Source organism: Stomoxys calcitrans, chromosome 2, assembly GCF_963082655.1.
Source record: "Stomoxys calcitrans chromosome 2, idStoCalc2.1, whole genome shotgun sequence".
Taxonomy (NCBI): domain Eukaryota; kingdom Metazoa; phylum Arthropoda; class Insecta; order Diptera; family Muscidae; genus Stomoxys; species Stomoxys calcitrans.
In genome coordinates this window covers 166338775-166359728 of record NC_081553.1, presented here as the reverse complement: position 1 = coordinate 166359728, position 20954 = coordinate 166338775, and the positions used below count along the sequence as shown (strand labels likewise).

General features: G+C 39.5%; 1 protein-coding gene across 3 annotated transcripts in view; it reads right to left on the bottom strand.

Moving 5' to 3' along the window:
• The window catches only part of LOC106081263 (putative cysteine proteinase CG12163), a 124244-nt gene extending 107949 nt beyond the window's left edge, over positions 1-16295 (bottom strand). For 2 of the 3 annotated variants that reach the window (XM_013243109.2, XM_013243119.2), the window contains exon 1: positions 15776-16295. In XM_013243109.2, the coding sequence (XP_013098563.1) occupies positions 15776-15868 (93 nt within the window). In that variant the 5' untranslated portion in view covers positions 15869-16295. The remainder of the gene's footprint in view (positions 1-15775) is intronic. The other variant, XM_013243127.2, reaches the window with a different exon arrangement.
• Positions 16296-20954: the final 4659 nt, after the last annotated feature.

The window sequence follows — 20954 nt, the reverse complement described above, 5'->3', positions numbered from 1 at the left end:
AAATCATTTTGTCGAGGATGCTCCCACAACGTTGACGGTAGACGCATCAGGCAGTGCAGTAGGCGGAGTTTTACATCAGATTATTGAAAATAGAGCGGGACCATTAGCATTCTTTTCTAAGAGATTAACAAAATCTGAAGTTAAATACAGCGCTTTTGATCGGGAGCTTTTGGCTATTTATTTAAATATTAAACATTTCAGGTATTTGTTAGAAGGCAGGCAATTTATAGTTTACACTGACCATAAACCACTTATTTTTGCATTGGATTCTAAGGCGGAAAGAAGTCCAAGACAGACAAGACATTTAGAATACATCGCACAATTTACAAGTGATATTCGGTATGTAAAAGGGGAATCGAGGTGCTACGAATTCGATGCAATAGAAAATTCAGATCCTAACTTGAAACGTTTTTGTATAGAACAAGGACGAGATGATGAACTTAAAGAGCTAATTCAGGACAAGGATAAACATTTAAATTTAAGATTGTGTAAAATAGGAGTTTTAAATGTGGAATTGTGGTGCGAAATTTCTATCGATAACCCCAGACCCTATGTCCCCATCAATATGCGGGAAGAAGTGTTTAGGAAATTACATTCTATTTCTCATCCCGGAACTACAACCACACGTAAATTGATTTCACGTCGTTATTTCTGGCCAAACATATCTAAGGAAATAAACACGTGGACTAAGACGTGCCTTTCCTGTCAGAGATCAAAAGTTAATCGCCACACCAAATCTCCTGTCGAGAAAATTGACATTCCTAAGGGTAGATTTGAGCACATTCATATGGATCTTGTGGGCCCGTTACCGCCTTCGCGTGGACATCAATATATTCTTACAATCATAGACAGGTGGCCAGAGGCATATCCTATTAAGGATATATCTGCTATGACTGTGGCTAAATGTTTTGTGTCGAACTACGTGAGCCGTTTTGGGGTGCCTGTACAAATAACATGTGACCAAGGGGCACAGTTTACATCACGACTTTTCTCTGAATTAACACATTTATTAGGATGTCATAAGATATCCACGACAGCGTATCACCCTCAAAGCAATGGCATGATTGAAAGGTTTCATCGACAGTTGAAAGACTCGATCTTGGCAAGTGGTCAAAAAGAGAATTGGTACGACATTCTTCCGATAGTATTGCTAGGGTTACGATCAGTGGTCAAGGAGGATATAGGTGCATCCCCTGCGGAAATGGTTTATGGACAGACATTACGACTGCCTGGAGAGATAATAGTACCAAGTTCAAATGAAACATCCTTCGACTTTGTTAACAAAATAAGGGAATACTTCAAAAGGGTAAATTCCAGATTATCTCATCACAAGAAGGCGGATGAAGATGTGTACGTTCCGGCTGATCTCGGTAGTTGCGAATATGTGTTTGTGCGTGTGGAACATAAACGTTCGTTGCAGTACCCGTACGAAGGTCCTTATCGCGTCGTGGAAAGAGATAAAAAGTTTTCCAAAATTGATTTTAATGGCAACATTCGTACAGTATCGATTGATAGGCTAAAGCCCGCTTTTATTGAGGGTCGTGGTTCAGGAGCAAGTGGTGAGGACACGGCAAAGAAAAAGCGCGTCACATTTAATTTACTTGGCATAAATTCTCTTGGAGGGGGAGTATTGTAGGTGTTTTTCCTTTTAAGTAGTAAAACACTTTTTGTATATAATTTTTACTTAACATACGTAACATTTTGAATTGTTTGTCAAATATTTATTTCACACAAAACTTAGATATACATTTTCTTCATTCGTTCTGGAATTGTTAACTAATAAACAACAAAAAACCGACTTTCGGATTAATCAATTTATTTCTGGAAAATTGCTGCGTAAACAGCTGTCGGATCAAACATTTACGTTGCATCCCATACCTACCGACCGTTTCGCTGTTCCACAGTATTACATGAGCGTTCGTCGCCCACGCCCTTAACTCGGACTGCGTCGACCCGAAAGTCTTCAGGTTAACCAAGTTTATTGACGTCAGTCACTACCAAATCGTCTGTTTTCCATTCCCCCTTACTACGCTCTGACTTGGCACCCAAACAATGCGAATCGTGCCATCCTCAGAGAAAGCCGTAATCTCCTTCTTACACTGCAAGACTGTTCGTGACCTTACCGTCCTGGTTGTTATTGCTCCAATGGCCTGTTTACTTTCCGCAAAGATGTTTTCAATCGACGCCCATGTGTTAACACCACACCACCCCGATGGTCTGTTTAGTGTCCCTAGAGATGTTTACAATTGACGCCTTCGCGTTAACACTACACCACCTCACGCATTCAATGATTTCCCGAATCTCCCCCTGCAGGACCGGGTAATGGTCAGGCAGTCTAAAACAGATCCCAGGCCCACTATGTCCTCTAGCTTGGATCCATCCGTGTAACAATGATCTTCCAGATGGCAATACTAGGGTTCCGTCAATCCAAAACTGTGCCTCTGGCACCTGTGCCTGTCACTCGACCACAAGTGTAGCCTCAGGTATCCGATTGGAAACCTTTTCCATTCCCTTCAGGTTTCTTACCGTCGTATCGATTACACCGCGATGGTATGACCTGCTCCCATCCTCTATCCATTCTCCCATCGCCTTAAGTCTCATAGCCGCAATGACTGCCTCACACTTAATCAGTATGTCTATGGGTCGAATATCTAGAATAGTCTCCATTGTAGGAGTGAGCGTAGTCCTTATCGCTCCGCCTATGCTAAGACAACATGTTTTCTGAATCTGTTGTAAAGTCCTTATGATTCACTTTTACTCCATCGCAGTCCACCAAACTACTGAGGCGTAAGTAAGTAATGGCCTAATCACGCTCCTGTAGAGCCAGTGGATACTCGGATTTAGGCCCGATTTCGAGCCTACGGCCCGTCTTCATAGTGCCTAACATCTGTGAGATTTCTCGGCACATTCCTGAATGTGTTAATCTGGGTAAAATTGTGGATTTGAACCCCGGCGAGAACATCAGAATACATTTTTTGCAGTTTTTATCCCCTCTGGCGACATTTGCGAGGTACAAAGCCATCTAAAAATTTCTCCCCTAAGAGTTGTCGCACTGTGGCATGCCGTTCGGACTCGCATATAAAAAGATAAGTGGTCCAAAAAACGCATTTATGGTTCGATTTTCTATGTTTTATGTTTGCTGGAAGGTGCTCGAAAACCCCTACAAAAAATTTGACTAACAATTTTTTTATGTTTGCCGGTTTGGCTGATAGCTTGAAGGTCACTGGTTTGAAAATTGACTCGTGAAGAGATGTGAGTCAGAAAATGAACAGCCTCCGAATTGCAATGTTCATCGGATTCCTATCATCGTTGTCTAGGGGTATTTGAGAATAATGTTTACTAGTCGTCACTGCTTTCCAGTTCAATAATTTTCTCTCACACACGTTTAATCTAAGAACAATGTTTATTGAATGTTTGTGTTAAAGAAATTGAAAGTATTTCAGATGATTTCAGTAAATTAAAAAAAAATGATAATACTATTTATAAAGAACGATAACTTCACAAGAACGATAACAAGAAGCTAACGCAGGTCAGTGTCATCTGTCTATCCTTTTCTTTATCAACTTTCCATATTGTACCAACATCGTCGGGGTTACCACCCTACATGTTGTATAGCATGCCGCAGTTGTTAGCTTGTTGTGGTCATCTTGGATTCCATAGGAATTTCCCTGTGTGTTTTAAGCTTATATAAAGTGTGATTTTTTATGAGCTATAGGAAAACACATAAAAATTCAGCAAAACTCATGAAATCTTTATTTGAATCGATAGTACGGTCTATAATTCTCTGTTTGAAGATTATTTCATGCAACTGTTGACCGTGGCGGGTCCATTCGCTTAGTTCAATTTTAGCATACTCTTTCCAACGTATCCAATGCGTCAATTGAAGCGGGCTTGTCTGTATAGACATGAGCTTTTACATAGCCCCACAAAAAATAGTCTAAAGGCGTTAAATCGCCGATCTAGGCGGCCAATTGACCGGTCCCGAACGTGATATAAAGTGTTCACCGAACTCGCCTCTCAATAAGTCTATTATTACGCGTGCTTTGTGGCATGTGGCATCGTTTTGTTGAAACCACATGTCATGCAAGCTCTTGCATTTTGGGCAAAAACAAGTAAAAGCGTGTTAAGTTCGACCGGCCGAATCTTTTATACCCTCCACCATGGATTATATTTATCGAAAAAGGAAAAGTATTGCCATGCTATTGGAGTTTTATCAAGTTATGGTCGGATTCGGACTATAATTAAATTGAATGTTGGAGAACATAATAGAAGTCATTGTGTAAAATTTCAACCAATTTGAATAAGAATTGCGCTCTTGAGGGGATCTAGAAATAAAATCGGGAGATCGGTTTATATGGGAGCTGTATCAGGCTATACACCGATTCAGACTATATATGACACGTATGTTGAGGATGGCAAAATCCGCATCGTTTTGGGTGCCGGGCCATAACGCAGTAAGGGGAAATGAAAGGGCAGACGATTTGGCGGTGAAGGCCAAAGGACTGCCGTCAATAAACTTGGTTAACCCGAAGCCTTCCGAGTTATGGGAGTGAGTGAAAAATGTACATGCAACATTGTGGAACAGCGAAACGGTCAGAAGGACTGTGAAAATCCTATGGGGGGATCCAGATCGTGAGAAAACGTGGCTATTACTGAAAGGAAGCAAGAAGTAGGTCAGTATAGCTATTGGTATCATAACGGGACACATAGGACTACGAGCACACTTATGTAAAATCGGTGCGGCAAGTGATAGCATGTGGAAGATGATGAGACGTTGGAGCATTTCCCGGCTTTCGCGTCTAACAGATACCGGCACTTAGGTGGATTTTGTAAGTATCACTGAATTCCTAACTTAAAATTTTCTTTTTAGAAGTTACTTTATATTTCTTAGAGCGCACAAGCCGATTACTGGCTTAGCTGTATGTCCATAGAGGCATGGGGAGGATTAATATCTGCACCATCTTTTCAACCTAACCTATGTTAAAAGTCATGAGAGAAAACGTTATACAAACTTTTGACAAATTGGAAAAGAATTGCGCCCTCTAGAGGCTTAAGAAGTCAAGATCGGTTTATATGGCAGCTATATCAATTTAAGGACCGATTTGAACCATGCTTTGCACAGTTGTTAGAAGTGATACCACAACGTGCAAATTTCAGCCAAATCGGATAAGAACTGCGTTCTCTATAGGCTCAAGATTCAAGACTGATGGACGGACAAACATGGCTAGATCGACTTAAAATGTCATGACGAAGTTAGATATCATGTCACGATAGCGCTCATTCTTATCATCTTTGACGAAGTACGATCCAATGATGCCACAAGACCATGAACCGCATAAAACTGTGACTTTTTCTGGATGCATTGGTAGCTCTTGCAATGCTTCTGGCTGATCTTCACTGCAAAATCGGTAATTGTGCTTATTTACGCACCCATTGAGCCAAAAGTGAACTTCGTCGCTGAAGAAGAAGAAGCGCGCGATAAACTTTCTTAACAGAGGACGCATTTTGATAATAAAATTCAATAATTTGCAAGCGTTGTTCGTTTGTAAGACGATTCATGGTTAAATTATAGACCAAACTGAAGATGTTTGACACTAAAACAAAGCACGAAACGTGCAAGAGCTGTTTAAAACAGTGTTGCCAAAAAGATAATAGCTAAAAGGTAAGCTATGAATTGTGCGCCGGCAGACGCCAGACCAAAATAAAGCACGATAGTGTTAAAAACGGGGGCCTAACCAACCTATTAAACGTCCACTAACGGTTTGAGCTGTTTCTGATTCGCCTGTGTGTCTTTTATTCTGTAATCAATAAAAATCTTGCATCTCCGATCATTGACCTCGTCTCGAAAGAGAAATAAACAAAAATTGTAAAATTTAATGATCATCATAGCGATCGAAGCCATCAATTCGACTTCCAACAGATGCACAAAATCATGTCATTACACAAAATACATGCATTGGGAAAAGTACAGCTAATAAGCAGGGTTGTCGAGCTTGGTGGTAATTGCATCATAGATGCGTTTTCGCTATTAATACGATTCAAATACAACATACCAACGCACGGCCCTTGAAGCCATAACACCCAATATGGTTGAAAAGTCTTCTAACCAAAGACGAAACGGTGTGTGTTGCTATCTTTGGCTTTCTTTTTCTATTTGCATCTCCGATCATAGAGCTCCTCTATGAAAGAGAAACAAACAAAAACCTTTCATTCCAGTGATATTCATTCTCATGTGAACTGTTTTTTTTTTTTACTGTGGTACAGGGTATTATAACTTAGTGAATTAGTTTGTCACACCCAAAAGGAAGAGAGATAGACCCATTGATAAGTATACCGATCGACTCAGAATCACTTTCTGATTCGCTTAAGCTATGCCCGTCTGTCTGTCCGTCCGTCTGTCCAAGTTAATCAGTTCGTCTTCAAATTTGGTACGGGCATGTTTTTCGGCCTAGAGATCTGGATAAAGCTCCCATACGTATATGTTCGTCCGATTTTCAGCAATAATGCAATAAAATGGTCATTTGTTAACCGATTCTCTCGAAAATGGTCATTTGTTAACCGATTCTCTCGAAATTTGGCATGAAGGATTTTTTTATGATTGTCGACATTACTGGTGAATTTCATGGAAATCGGTTTAGATTTAGATATAGCTCTCATATGTATATATCGCCCGATTTTCACTCCTAGAGCCCCTGCAAGTACATTTATTGACCAATCTTGCCAAGATATTGCACAACGCTTTCCTCGATGACTAACACAATATACAAAGAGTTTGGTCAAAATCGGTTCAGATTTAGATATAGCTACAATATATATATATATATATATATATATATTTATTTATATATATTTATTTATTTATATATATATATATATATATATATATATATATATATATATATATATATATATATATATATATATATATATATATATATATATATATATATATATATATATATATATATATATATATATATAGCCAGCAAGCGCATTTATTAATCCATCTTGCTACAATTTTGCAAAACGCTTTCCTCGACGACTGCCACAGAATCTGAGGAGTTTGCTCGAAATCGGTTAAAATTTTTAGAAATATTCCAAAAAATTGATCATTTGTTATCCGATTCTGTCGAAATTTTGCAGGAAGGATTTTCTGATGACTATTAATATTACAGAAATCGGCCTAGATTTAGATATAGCTGTCATATATGTATATCGCCCGATTTTCACTTTAGACCACTGCAAGCGCATTGTTTGACCAATCTTGCCAAAAATTTGCACAATGCTTTCCTCAACGATTACCACATTATCTGAGAAGTTTGCTCGGAATCGGTTCAGAATAAGAAATAGCTCCCATATTTAAGTTCGTTAGATTTTGGGTTATTTGCCATAATGTCATTTACCAACCGTAGTTTTTACAGTTTGAACATATTTGCTCGCCGAGGTCCATCAAAATTGGTTCAGAATTGGATATAGGTCCCTTGTAAGATAGGTGTAGGGTATTATACAGTCGACTTTTGCCTTTCCTTATTGGTTTAGAAACTGATTTAGGTAGCTTATAAATTGCTTCCACATCATATTACAAAATCCTATTCTTCAGACAAAAGTTATGGGAGTTACAAAAAAGATACATACAAAAAGACATGCTTAGCTAATAAACATTCCATTAAGGTATAGGTGCAAGATCCTCAATGGCGTACCGCATTGCTACACCTCTTTAGGGAGAAATGCAAACATGGCATAGTACATCACAAATGTAACTACCATTGAAGTTTTTTTTTCTTTCTTATGTTCTCGCCAGGATTCGAGCCCAGGTGTTTAGCGTCATAAGCGAACATGCTAACCTCTGCGCTTAGGTGGCCTCCACTTAAGCTAATTAAATTTACATAATTCCACCTGCGAAAAGTACACTTCTTCCTTAACCCCATAGAAATCTCAGCAAGTCGTTTAGTGATACCATGACATTTGCATGTCTAAATAGCATTAGAGACTAATCAAAGGATTTGTGCAATAATCTCCTAGCCTTCCCTTTCCGAATGAAGGAATATTCCAAACGATTTATCATCGATTGACAAACTGAACAGACCAACCCCCTCCAGCCATTCTACTAGGGAGCAAATAAAATAAATCGGTAGACTGCGTGACTGAATGCGATAGAAAAACGCAAACAAAAGAAATTGAAACGAATTAAATTTGTTGATACTTCCACTTCCAACTTTTTCTGTTTTCCTTCGTTTGCAAAGAATTAATGTCAATATGCATAAACATGGATACGGAGATGCGGATATACATATGTACACACATACATACATACACACATACATGTGTATTTAAGCGAATGTTTGTTTATTAAAATAAAATATTTACATATTTAACTATCAACTGAAATCAAAATAATAATAAATATGGACAAAATCATAGAATACAGACAGACACCACCACAACAATGGAACAGTGAAACGTTGTTTTTTTTTTATTCCATTAAAAGCCTACAAAAAATGTTCTAAATTTCCGTGCGAAAAAAAAAACAAACAAATCACTTATGGATAGATCCTAAGGCAAACATTTGCAACAACAAACAAGCGAATCATCTACAGGAACACAAAGCCCCATACAAAATTCAGCTAGCTGGTATTTTAAGTTGGAAAATAGAATGCATAATTAGTTAAGATATTCTTTTGTAGTTTAATGCCCAGTCGGTCGGTTCTTTCTTGAAGTGAATGGGAAATGAGCATAGCTACGAAGCATACAAAATAATAGATGAGGGACCCAGGCGTACACAAAGTTTTAAACAAAGACGCATGCTTTAAATATGAAATTTTCTTAATAGGTCCCCTTAGGGGGGGTTCAAGAAAAAACTTTGGCAATTTATTTGCTCCCATATATGATGTGAAATTTCCAATTAATATGCTTGCATCGATGTCCTATATCGAACAGCCAAGTGCGAATTAATAGTGAACTTATTGCTAAATCCAAGAACACAAAACCGTAATCTTTGACAAAGTTGTAGATGCAACAAAAAATGTACGGTCGAAATCAAAAGATCAACAAATAGGCATCTATAAAAATAAGAAAAATAAGTAAAGGGGAAAAATAAGTAAGGGCCGGAACGAATCTTATATTCGGTTGCCCAAAAAGTAATTGCGGATTTTTTAAAAGAAAGTAAATACATTTTTAATAAAACTTAGAATGAACTTTAATCAAAAATACTTTTTTCACACTTTTTTTCTAAAGCAAGCTAAATGTAACAGCTGATAACTGACAGAAGAAAGAATGCAATTACAGAGTCACAAGCTGTGAAAAAATTTATCAACGCCGACTATATGAAAAACCCGCAATTACTTTTTGGGCAACCTCCACGATGAATCGTATTTGATACAGATACAGATGTACCTTATTAGTCATGACTACTAGAAGTCATAAAAAATACCAAGATTAAAATTTCAATCAAATAATTGCAATAGGGGCAATCAGTTTACATGCGAGCTATATCAGGTTCTAAACCAATTTGGACTATAACCCGCATGGGTGATAATTACTCCTTCTAGAGGCTTAAGAAGTCAAATCTGAAGATCGATTTATATGACAGCTATATCAAACTATGAACCATACATGGCATAGTAGTTTGATGTCGAAATAAAACACTTTGTGCAAACTTTCAGCCAAATCAAATAAGAATTATGCCCCCTAGAGGCTCAAAAGTTCAACATCCAAAATTGGTTTGTATGACATCCAAATCAGGTTTTGAACAGATCTAGACCATTCTTCGCACAGTTATTGAAAGTCAATACAAAATACTTCATGCGAAATTTCAGGCAAATCAAATGAGATATACTGCCTCTAGAGGCTCAAGAAATCAAGATCCGAGATCGGTTTATATGACAGCTAAATCAGGTTATGAATCGATTTGGACCATTATTGGCACGGTTATTGAAAGTCAAGAAAAGAAAATCTCATGCAAAATTTCAGTCAAATCGGATAGAAACAGCATCCTCTAGTGGCTCCAGAAGTCTAGATACGGGATCGGTTTATATGGCAGCTATATCAAAACATGGACCGATATGGCCTATTAACAATCTCAACCGTCCTACACTAATATGAAGTATTTGTGCAAAATTTCAAGCGGCTAGATTTACTCCTTCGATAGTTAGAGTGCTTTCGAGAGACGGACAGACAGATGGACGGACATGGCTAAATCGATTCAGAATGTCAAGAAGTCCAAGTATATATATATCAGAACAATATTTCGACGATGTTTTACAAATGGAATGAGGAAATTAGTATACCCCCATTCTATAGTGGAGAGTATAAAAATAAATAAAAGCGTATTTCGGCCAAGTCGCTTAGAATTGAGAAATATTGAGTAATTAAAATTAATAACGCCTATTTTTATGCATTTATTATAAAAACAAGAACAAGAAAAAGCGGGCTAAGTTCGGCCGTGCCGACTATTGGGTACCCACCACCAAGGTTTCCACTAAAAATGTTCCCTTACAAAATTAGTTTGTCTTTTAAATTATTTTGGTCTCAAGAAGTCATATTGGTACCTAGAGGGGCCTATGTTACCATATTGACCGATTCGGATAAAACTTGGCACTGGTGGTGGTAAGGTTGGGCTAAATTTCATACATATCAGGTGAAAAATTAGGCTTTAAAGGGCTGAAGAAGTCAAATCAGGGGATCGGTTTATATGGGGGCTATATCTTTTAATAGACCGATTGGGAGCATACTTGGAATAGATGTTGGAAGTCATAACTCGAGTCTTTGTTCCAAATTTCAGCCAAATCGTATGAAAATTGTGATCTATGGGCTCAAGAAGTCAAATCCGGGGATCGGTTTATATGGGGGCTATATTTGTTTATACGTTGATTCAGATTATATTTGGCATGGATGTCATAACTCAAGTCTTCTTTCCGGATTTCAGCCAAATCGGATGCAAATTGAGGCTTCTAAGGGCTCAAGAAGTCAAATCCGGGGATCGGTTTATGTGGGGGCTATATCTGTTTATAGACTGATTCGGATCATACTTAGCATGGATGTTAGAAGTCACAGCGCAAGTCTTTGTTCCAAATTTTAGCCAAATCGGATGAAAATTGAGGATTCTAAATAGAGCTCAAGAAGTCAAATAGGGGGATCGGTTTATATGGGGGCTATATCCTATCTAAACCGATATGGCCAATTTGCAATCGCCAAAGACTTACATCAATAAGAAGTATATGTGCAAAATTTCAACCGACTAGCTTTACGCGTTCGATCGCTTTCGTGATTTCGACAGACGAACGTACGGGTGGACGGACGGACATGGGTAGATAGACTCACAATGTCGAGACGATCCAGAATATATATGGTTTATAGGGTCACAGATCAATATTTTGAGGTGTTATAAATGGAATGAATAGATAAGTATTCCCCCATCCTATGGTGGTGGGTATAAAAATTTATACAATATTCAAAGTATTATCTTTGGTTAGCCACTAATTTTTCTCATCTGTCAAGTAGTATATGGATTCCATGCAAAAGAACGGCTCCGGTTGTGAAGTAAACAAGTAAAGCGATCCAATTTTTGATACCCTATTGTGAATTAGAGCGTATTTTTATAAATGTGGCAGAGCGCTGACATGAGGGATGATTATTGCCTCATGTTGGTTTGAATATTTTAATTGTTTCTTTTTTTTTGTTTGCTCTCTTCAAACGAATCAATTTTTTATGATACAAATCGTTTGTGATAATCAGCTCCCTTCCAAGCCGACTCCAAATTACGTGCCGCTGGGCGACAGCTCCTTGCAAAGGCTTTACATGACTGAATACGTCTCAAATTTCGCCAACACCAGACATGCGATATGTTTGGTTAGGATAGGTTTTTAGCGGCTGTCTGCATTCAGACTCATTTTAGTCCATTGTGATACCAGAGGAACAGAAGAAGGTATATGGTTGCTATATTCTACGGTTGCATTGGCCAGTTTGCTTTAAAAAGCCTGATATCTCGAAAATGATCACATCCGCTGATTCTCACAAGGCCCAATGCCATGCAGCCGGTTGTACGTACCGGATTGACCTGATGGAGTCCTTCATCGGCAAGGATTGCCGCTCAGTGTACAACACACTGCTACAAAAACAACAACAACTCACAAGTTATAAAATAAAATAAAAACCCAACCTCTTCTAGAGCAGGACAGGCTTACAGCAGATGGTCTATTGTTTACTCTTCTTCGACATTCTGCAGATATCGTTGCTTGCAACTTTTGATCTATATGTATGTTCTGCCATCAGACTGTGACTTGTCATGAAGGATACAATGAGTTAGACTTTCGTTTTACCCAATGAAAGTAAAGAGGTAACACATTTCAAGTTTAGATTGAGCTATTTAAATAACAGCTCCCAATTTGTGACCATCTGTCATCCGTTGCTCTTATCTTGGACATTATCTTGAAGTATTAGGACAAATCTTGCTAGTAACATAGTCACAGATTGCAATCCACTGAAATTTTTAGGGTTATTGTATTAGCAACATAATTGCATGTGGGGGTAGCTATACTCGTCAAGTTCTTATAGGTGAGCAAGCTCGTTGCGGTCCATAAGACCGATCGCCGCTTGAACGTTGTTGTTGGTTCTGTTGAATATCCACATCCAGGAACTCTGCGATTAAAGTGGGTTAAGTCCAGAGCGATCTGAGTATGAGTCGTGTATCTCTGGATAGGCAGTTAAAAACATGGCGTGTAGTCCCTGGTCACAATTGGGACACACGTCTTGCACGTTGCATCTGCTGAAACGCAATTGAGCCCAAACAACTCCGATTTGCCGAGGAGGTCGTTTTTTTCAGGAGTATTAGGTGGTGGTCGTTCTCCAAGGACCACATTCACACGGCAGCTGTTCACCGCATCTGCCACCGTGTCTGCATGATTGCTATCTAGACCCGCTTAATATGCGGCTTGATCTAGAGGTTCTCACTTGCACAGCCAAACCTCTTGCTCTTGATTCTTGATTCTTGTCAACTGTAGATTCAGGTTTCTGGGAGGTGGATGCCTAAATTGCCGCGTGAACGTAATGTCCATTGGTTATTTGGATAGGTGCCAATAACTCGCCTTGCCATATTGAGCATCATAGACATACCGTAATTAAGCAAGAATCGGTGCTATTCAGCCTCTCACTGAGCTTCTCCGCTTGTTAGGTCGTTCCTAGTCTTACAAAATTCTCAGCTCTGAAATTTCCTGGGATAATTCCGTTGGCCGGCATGCAAGGATCTCAGCTTGCTTGTTGCTGCTGCTAGACCAAAGAGAAAGCTCGCTTCACTACGACAATGCTCACAAACAAATCATCCTTTGTAGCAATCAACTGACTATTGAACAATAGGTGGATTTTTGAAGCGCCCTTCATCGGACAGGGAGCCAAAGTAGAGCAGAGGGTTCGAATTCTGCGAGAACATTCCAAAAAATTTTTATCGGTGGTTATCACCTCACAATGCTGGCGTCATTTGTACTACTAAATTTCCAATGAACATTATTGGTTAGGTTAAGTTGAAAAGAGGGTGGGGATTTTGATCCGCTCTATGCCACTATGGACATACACCTAAGCCAGTAATCGGCTTGTTGTGCAGTCCGATTATTGTTTAAGCTCAATGAAAGGTAGCCTCCTTTTTATTGTAGAGTCCGAACGGCGTGCCGCATAGTTACACCACTTGATAGAGAAGTTTTAACATGTCAGGATACCTTACAAATGTAGACAGCATCAGTAAGGAGAAAACCACATCTGAAAAATGTTTTGATGTTAACACCGGGATTTGAATCCAGGCGTTCGGCGTCATAGGCGGACATGCTAACCTCTGCGACACGGCCTCAACGCCCGCAATGCGACATGTCGTTCAGACTCGGCTATAAAAAAGAGGTCTCTAATCATTGAACTTTAACTTGAATCGGTCAGCATTTATTGATATGTGAGAAGTTTGTCTTGTTTCTCAATGGAATGTTCATGAGCAAAATTGAATTTTGGTCCATCAGATAGACCACAACACCATATGACAATACTGGTCTTCCAACTGCAGTCCACAAAAGACCAAAATTTGCCATCAGACCCGATGTAAAGCAAAAGCTGCCAATTGCAGTCCACAACAGACCAAAGCAAAAGCTGCCTTTTTCGCCCATAACAAAATGCTGGATTTGGATTTGAATTTCATTTTCTTGTCTAGCAAATCCATATAGCAATTTTCATATACCAAACCACTACTATAGTACACGGTATGATATGTAAAAAGTAAAGGTCGCAATTTTCATCCGATCATTTTCATATTTGGCACAGGCATCTAATTTAGCATAGAGGCGAAACTTATTGAAATTCGTTGAATTTGGACTAATATTCCGATAATGTGTTCATTGCTTGGCAATGAACGGGCACGAAATTTCTTACAAAGGATTCTCCTATGACTCTCAACATAACTGGCCATAGAAATCGATTCAGATTTAAAAGGCATTTTCCTTTACTGTTTCCTGTGGTATCATAATGGATAAAAACGTCTAAGTGCGTCTGATGGCAGACTGCCCGTCCTCTACAGCTCCCACATGTATGGTAAAAAAGCATACAATATGTTTTACATAAATTTGTGACTTATACCCGAATCTTAAACCAATTCCTCATCTCGACTTCTGATTTGGCTGAAATTTATCGTACATTTGAAAAACATGGTAGTCGTAATAATCTACCATTAAACTTCAGAATATTTTTTTTAAGAAATTGCTCCAAGTTACATTCTTTTACCAATCTCAAAACGTAATTAAAAATCAATTGTTCAATATCAAGTCTTTTCTAAAATGGCTCAGACCATTATATTTCCCGCAAAGAGTTATGTAGAATCCAATAGTCATGTCAATGCTTTCATTGAAAATCAGAAAATCAAAAGCACCAACAGACAAAGCAACCTTCTAATCAGCTCGGTTGAAAACAAAGCTTTCTTTCTTTATCAAAGCGATTGGCAATAACAAAGAAAAAGAGGTATGGGGCTAGCTTTCTAGCGAGATTGGAAGATACTTGCAAAGAGTCGGCATTGTTTATATACACAATATCAATACTATGGTATGTATGTGTGTGTGTACGAAACTTGCAAAATGAAAAAGTCAACAATAATAATCTCAACCTCATACTACTGCCATCAACAAATCAACAACAATAATTATCATTGCCATTTCGCCATTTAGCTGCAATTTCCATTATTGCTTCGGTATGTCTGGGCACCTTGGTAGTTATCAAGAATCAGACGTATACCAAACACTATCAACTGGGTCATCAATATACAATAGTTGTAAACACCTAGGGGGGGAGGAAGATAAGTAATCGGAATGCAATACTAAATCCAATAGCCAACTAATTAAGTACGCAAAACAAATTTTACTTTTCTATATCTCGCTGTAAGTCTCAATTTTAATCTACGTAGTTTGAATAAATACTTGCGCAAGTCTGAGAGGCTAGAAGCATTAGTCGTCTTATTTCAAAACCATTTGCAAAATGATGGGATGCTATGAGCTTAGTAAACCAGCACTAAGTGTGACAACAATTGTCGTGTTAGTTGTTAGATGGTGGCGGTTGTGGGGGTGCATGATCCATTTGTAATTTGCATATCATCCATCATCTTCTCACACCAATTATCAACGAATCTTTTAAACACTTTGTGAGTTCATTAAATTGTTATTATTATTGTTGCTTTTGTTGTGTTATGATGTATATTTCGTTTTAGTGCTTTTACTTTTAATGTGAGCAACAAATGAACAATTTGAGTGTATTGACTCACCTCAATGGCTGCCGGCTCAGCTTCTTGACCATGAACGCCAATAAGTGCGAATGTCAGGAGCGCAACAGTTGCTCCTATTGCGTAAATTCGCATGATTATGCTTTTGTTTTATTCAACACTTTCCTCTGATTTTGTTATTTGTTTATGTGTTTTAGAAAAACGTCACTGCCGCTTTGGTGCCGTTAATATTTCATATGGTTTTTGCAATAACTTTACAACACACTCACAAACGTTTCAAATTTGCTTTGTCACAAGTTTCACTTATTATTGTTGTTTTTTTGCATGCACGACGAATAGCAATCGAACAAAGCGATATAACAAGTTGTAAAGGAAAAATCGAAACGAATGGCAGTTTAAAATTGGATTTTTTTATATTTACGAGAAATATAACGCGTTTACGCCGCGAACAAGCTTAGAGAGGATAGAGAGATACCGAGAGACCGGATGCTGCTAGCTGATTTGATGAACTTTGATGGTTAATGGCTGTGTGTTTACTGTTGGATGTTTTCCGTTCTGTCGTCTGTTTAGCTGTTTTATCGATTTATATTGTGCTTCTTCTTTTTGCACTTTGTCTTCGATTAATCGATTATTCTAGCCGATAATCACAGTCTGTAAATTAATGCCCTATAAACCATCGAATCTTTAAAAAGGCACCAAGTACAAAGAACAGATATAAACGAAGAAAATTAAGAGAAGATTGAATTTCCAGAGAATCTGTGTATGATCCACGGATATGATTTAGCTTGTTTTCAATCAATTGTGGACATATAACTTGTTTTTAAACTTTATAAAGTGGTTGCCTTTTCTTGAGAGAGGGAAAATTCATCTATAGGAATCTACTGTCTGTGATGCAAATAATCAAGGTACTATCGATTATGAAAATGAGCATCTGAGTTTCGACAACAACTCTAATTTTGCCATCGACTCTGATATTTCGAAGTTGTAATCAAGACATATTAACCTAGGTAATGTACAGCAAACAGCTGAGAACAATTTTTTCTCACGAAGTGCACTATCTGTCAACGAGTTTTGGTTGTGTGTGTGCATTGTAGTTAAGTATAGAACCATACACACACAACCAATGAAAATAGAGCGACTGGTAACACACTCTAAATCAGAGTTGCACAAAATACTGATTTTGTTGTTGTCGGGCAACTGCTCCTACCTTTAAAATTTATCTTGATTTCAATGGAATGAATTTATCGTTAGCAGTAAAAGGCTGGTACTATTTTTGTTTGTTTTATTGGTTTCAATAGTTTCTTTTTCTTTAATTATTTGCGAAAAAATTAATTTAATACACTGGTAGAAAAATTAGGGTACTTATTGATGTACAAAAACATTGTATGGAAAACGATGCTGTGTTGGTGTATTCATATGAATACCACTTTTGGGAATCGATTGAATTGAGGTTGGTCACGGTGTAACTTTACTTTTTGTAATTATTAACGTAAATAATCGAAGTAACATTAGCTTAAAATTATTTTCAATGGGGTTTTTTTTGTTCATTTGGGCGTGGAATAACCAATTACTGTTTGGTACTTAAACCAATAACGGTCTGGTGCTAAAACCAATAATCAATTGGTTTTAAAACCAATAGCAGTTTGGTAATAAGGCTAGTACCAAACGTAAATAATCGAAATAAAATTAGATTAAAATTTTTTTCAATGGTTTTTTTTTGGTTCATTAGGGGGTGGAATAACGCATAACTGCTTGGTACTTAAACTAATAAAGGTCTGGTGCTAAAACCAATAACCAATTGGTATTAAAACCAATACTAGTTCGGTAATAAGCCTAGTACCAAACGGTACTAATCATTTTATGGTTCATCCATACCATCCAGTATTATTTTAGTACCATAGGGCGTTACTTTACCATCAACTTTTCTCTGGGTGTAGAGAAAACAGTGAGCGCAGATAAAAAACGTGGTTTGTTATGGAAACAAAAACATTTGATTGCTGTCAAATTGTTCTCGCGAAACAATTAAAAATAAGCGACTATTCCGAGACCAAAATAAAATACAAACCCTAAAGCTGATGTGTTGACAAGAGCATATACAAAATTTTAGGACGCAAGGGTGCCGGATGCCTTTTGGCAGGCGCCTAAAGTTGGTCCCCCACGGCCGGCCAAGAGGCGCCCGGACCTCCTAGGGCCTTAAAATGTAAGCACCTCAGCTCTAACTATATAAAATTTCAAAGAGATATCTCTACCCATTTTCAAACGGCAGATTTTTTACTAGTTTTTTTCTATTTTATTCCACAGTGCGACGGGAGAAGTAGCAAGCAAACTCCCCACTGAAGCTCTAATTTATGCTATACTTTTGTTTTTGTAATAGCCACATATTTGCAAGTATCGATCATCGTCAAGCTCCTTAATCCCATGGCAGCCGGTTATATGCACCGGATTGACCCGATGGAATCCTCATCGACAAGGGCTGCCGCCTCAGTGTACGTGTTCGTCTTTTTTCGTCATGGGAGAGGCACATCCCTTCTTCGCAAGCTTCTGGTCCTTGGCGGGATTGAATAGAACCCCGGACCCTGGTTCTGTTCGGCTTGCCAGAACCGCCTCCATCATCGGTCGGTGTCGGTGAGGTATAATCGGTGTATGGAGTGGGTACATTTCCGATCTTGCTCTGGCCTTACATCACTACGGGAGTATAGTAATACTGAATATGTTGCAAGGTGCTGTGTGAACATAGACAGCAGTGGGTGAAAAGCGTCGCCGCCGTCGCCTTCTGCGGCCTTCGTGATACACCATTCCGTGCAATAAGACCCATCTCGCCGGCGCCTGGCGCTAGTGACCCCTACACTGCCGGGATAGAGCTATACAACGTGTACATACTACAGGTTGGTATCTGTGTTCCAATTAATGGCCCAGCTTACAACCCCGACATAAGTGGGTTACTATCTGGCCATAACCGTCTGGTTCTAGGGGACTTTAATGCGCATCGCATTTCATGGCATTCTCCCGTAGGTAACGACCAGCGTGGCAGAGCATATTGAAGATTCCATGTTTTGTACGGTGAATGAGAATGTCCCCACTAGGATTACGAGGAGATGTAGCAGCTCGTCAGACATTTCCATTGCATCTCCTGAGTGACGTATCCTGGCAAGCCGTCATCTCTATGGCCTATAATTCTCACCATCGACTGACCATCCGACTTCATAACCTCTATGCGCCGAATCAAAAGAAGGCCGATTGGGCTGGCTTCAGCTAGTAGTCCAATCGCCGCTTCAGTGAACTGGCACCACCCTCGGATGTGCTAGTTGCCGAGAGGAAATTCCGAGACATCATTAACGTAGCAGCCGCTCGCTTTATACCAGCCAGCCAGCCGAATACCCCAAGTGCGGCCCAATTAACCGGCGCAGGCAGTGGTACTCGCAAACGAGCGTGATGGGATTCGTTGTACGGACCCCACTAACCCCAGCGAGCTAAACGTGGAAATAAACAGGGTAAACGGTTTAGGCAAGCTGTGGTCTACTCTTAAGTCACTCTCGAACCCCGGTAGACGGGATGACAGGACCTCTGTCACTTCTGGCGACGTAACCGTGACTGATCCGAAGAGATGCGCCAAGTTGTTCAACCGTCAACCTTCATCCCGAGAGTGACAGGGCAAGGAGGAAAGTTATTCGCCGTATCCGTGGTCTCCGAGCCGATGGACAGCCATCACAATATACCGTAGGCGAAGTTACGAATGTCATCCGTGGCGCCAAATCATCTAAGGCGGTGGGCCCCAACGGAATCTCTACATTGATGTTGAAGAATCAAGATTCATCTGGAGTTGAGTACCTTACTACTGTCCTCAATCTGTCTTTGAACACTCTTATAATTTCCGAAGTCTGGAAAATGGGCAGAGTGATCTCGAGTTTGGCGGAGTTGCACAGACCGATCTCCCTTCTCTCACTAGTAGCAAAGACGCTTGAGGCATTACTCCTCCTGAGCATCGTAGGAGAATTTCCATTCGCCGAGCATCAACATGGATTTTGAGAACTGCATAGCACAACAACTGCTTTGTTGGACCAATCGAAGGCATTCGACACGGTCAGCCATGCCAAACTATTTGAGGACATCGCCAACACGTCCCTCCAGCCAGGCGTGAAACGCTGGGTAGCGAATTATCTTTGAAGTCGCCAGTCATTTGTGGAATTTAGGGATAAGAAGTCGAAGCACAGTGAAACAGGGAGTTCCCCAAGGTGGTGTGATATCTCTGGCACTGTTTAACCTCTACCTATCCTCCTTCCACCCCCTCCAGACGGCATAGAGATCGTATCATATGCGGACGATTCATGGTATCAGGCCCCCCACCAATTGATGACATCTGCGATAGGTTGAACATCTACCTCAACGAACTTGCCTCATATTTCGCTGCAAGAAATCTGAAGATATCTGCCACCAAATCTTCAGCCACATTGTTCACTACAAATATGCGTGAGGTGAATACTGAGCTGACTGTGATAGGCGATGGAGAAATGATTTCGACCATCAAGTGTCCCAAAATACTTGGTTGACAGCTTTTACACTTTCTCCCTTCAGCAATTTGCAATAAAGTCAAAAGTAGAAACAAGGTCCTTAAGTCATTTGCCGGGAGAACGTGGGTGCAGACAAAGAAACCTTGTTGGCCACGTACAAAACAATTAGCTGACGTGTAGTAAGTTATGTAGCGCCAGTGTGTTCTCGTCAGCTCTGTGACACGCAGTGGAATAATATTCAGATCTGTCAAAATGCCGCCCTCCGAACTGCGACGGGCTGTCTTCTTAGTTCTCATGTGGACCACCACCATCAGGAGACAAAGATCCTACCAGTTCGAAGACATAACTATATGCTGTCTAAGCAATACCTTTTGGGCTGTTATCGCAGAGACCATCCAAAACATCATCTTGTGGATAGGTATCCACCGACCAGAATCTACATGATCTAGAGCGTGAGGTTCAGCGCTACAAGAGAGACCCTCTAGATCAAGCGGCATATCAAAAGAATCTAGACAACATTCATGCAGACACGGTAGCAGATGGGGTAAATAGCTACCGGGTGAATGTAGTCCTTGAAGAACGACCCCCATTGCATCTGAAGAAATTTACCTCCTCTGGTGAACCAGAGTAGTTCTAGCTAAATTACGTTCAACTCCTACAGAGCAAGGATGGATGCCGAAGTGCAAGATGCATGTCCCGATTGTGAGCAGGGA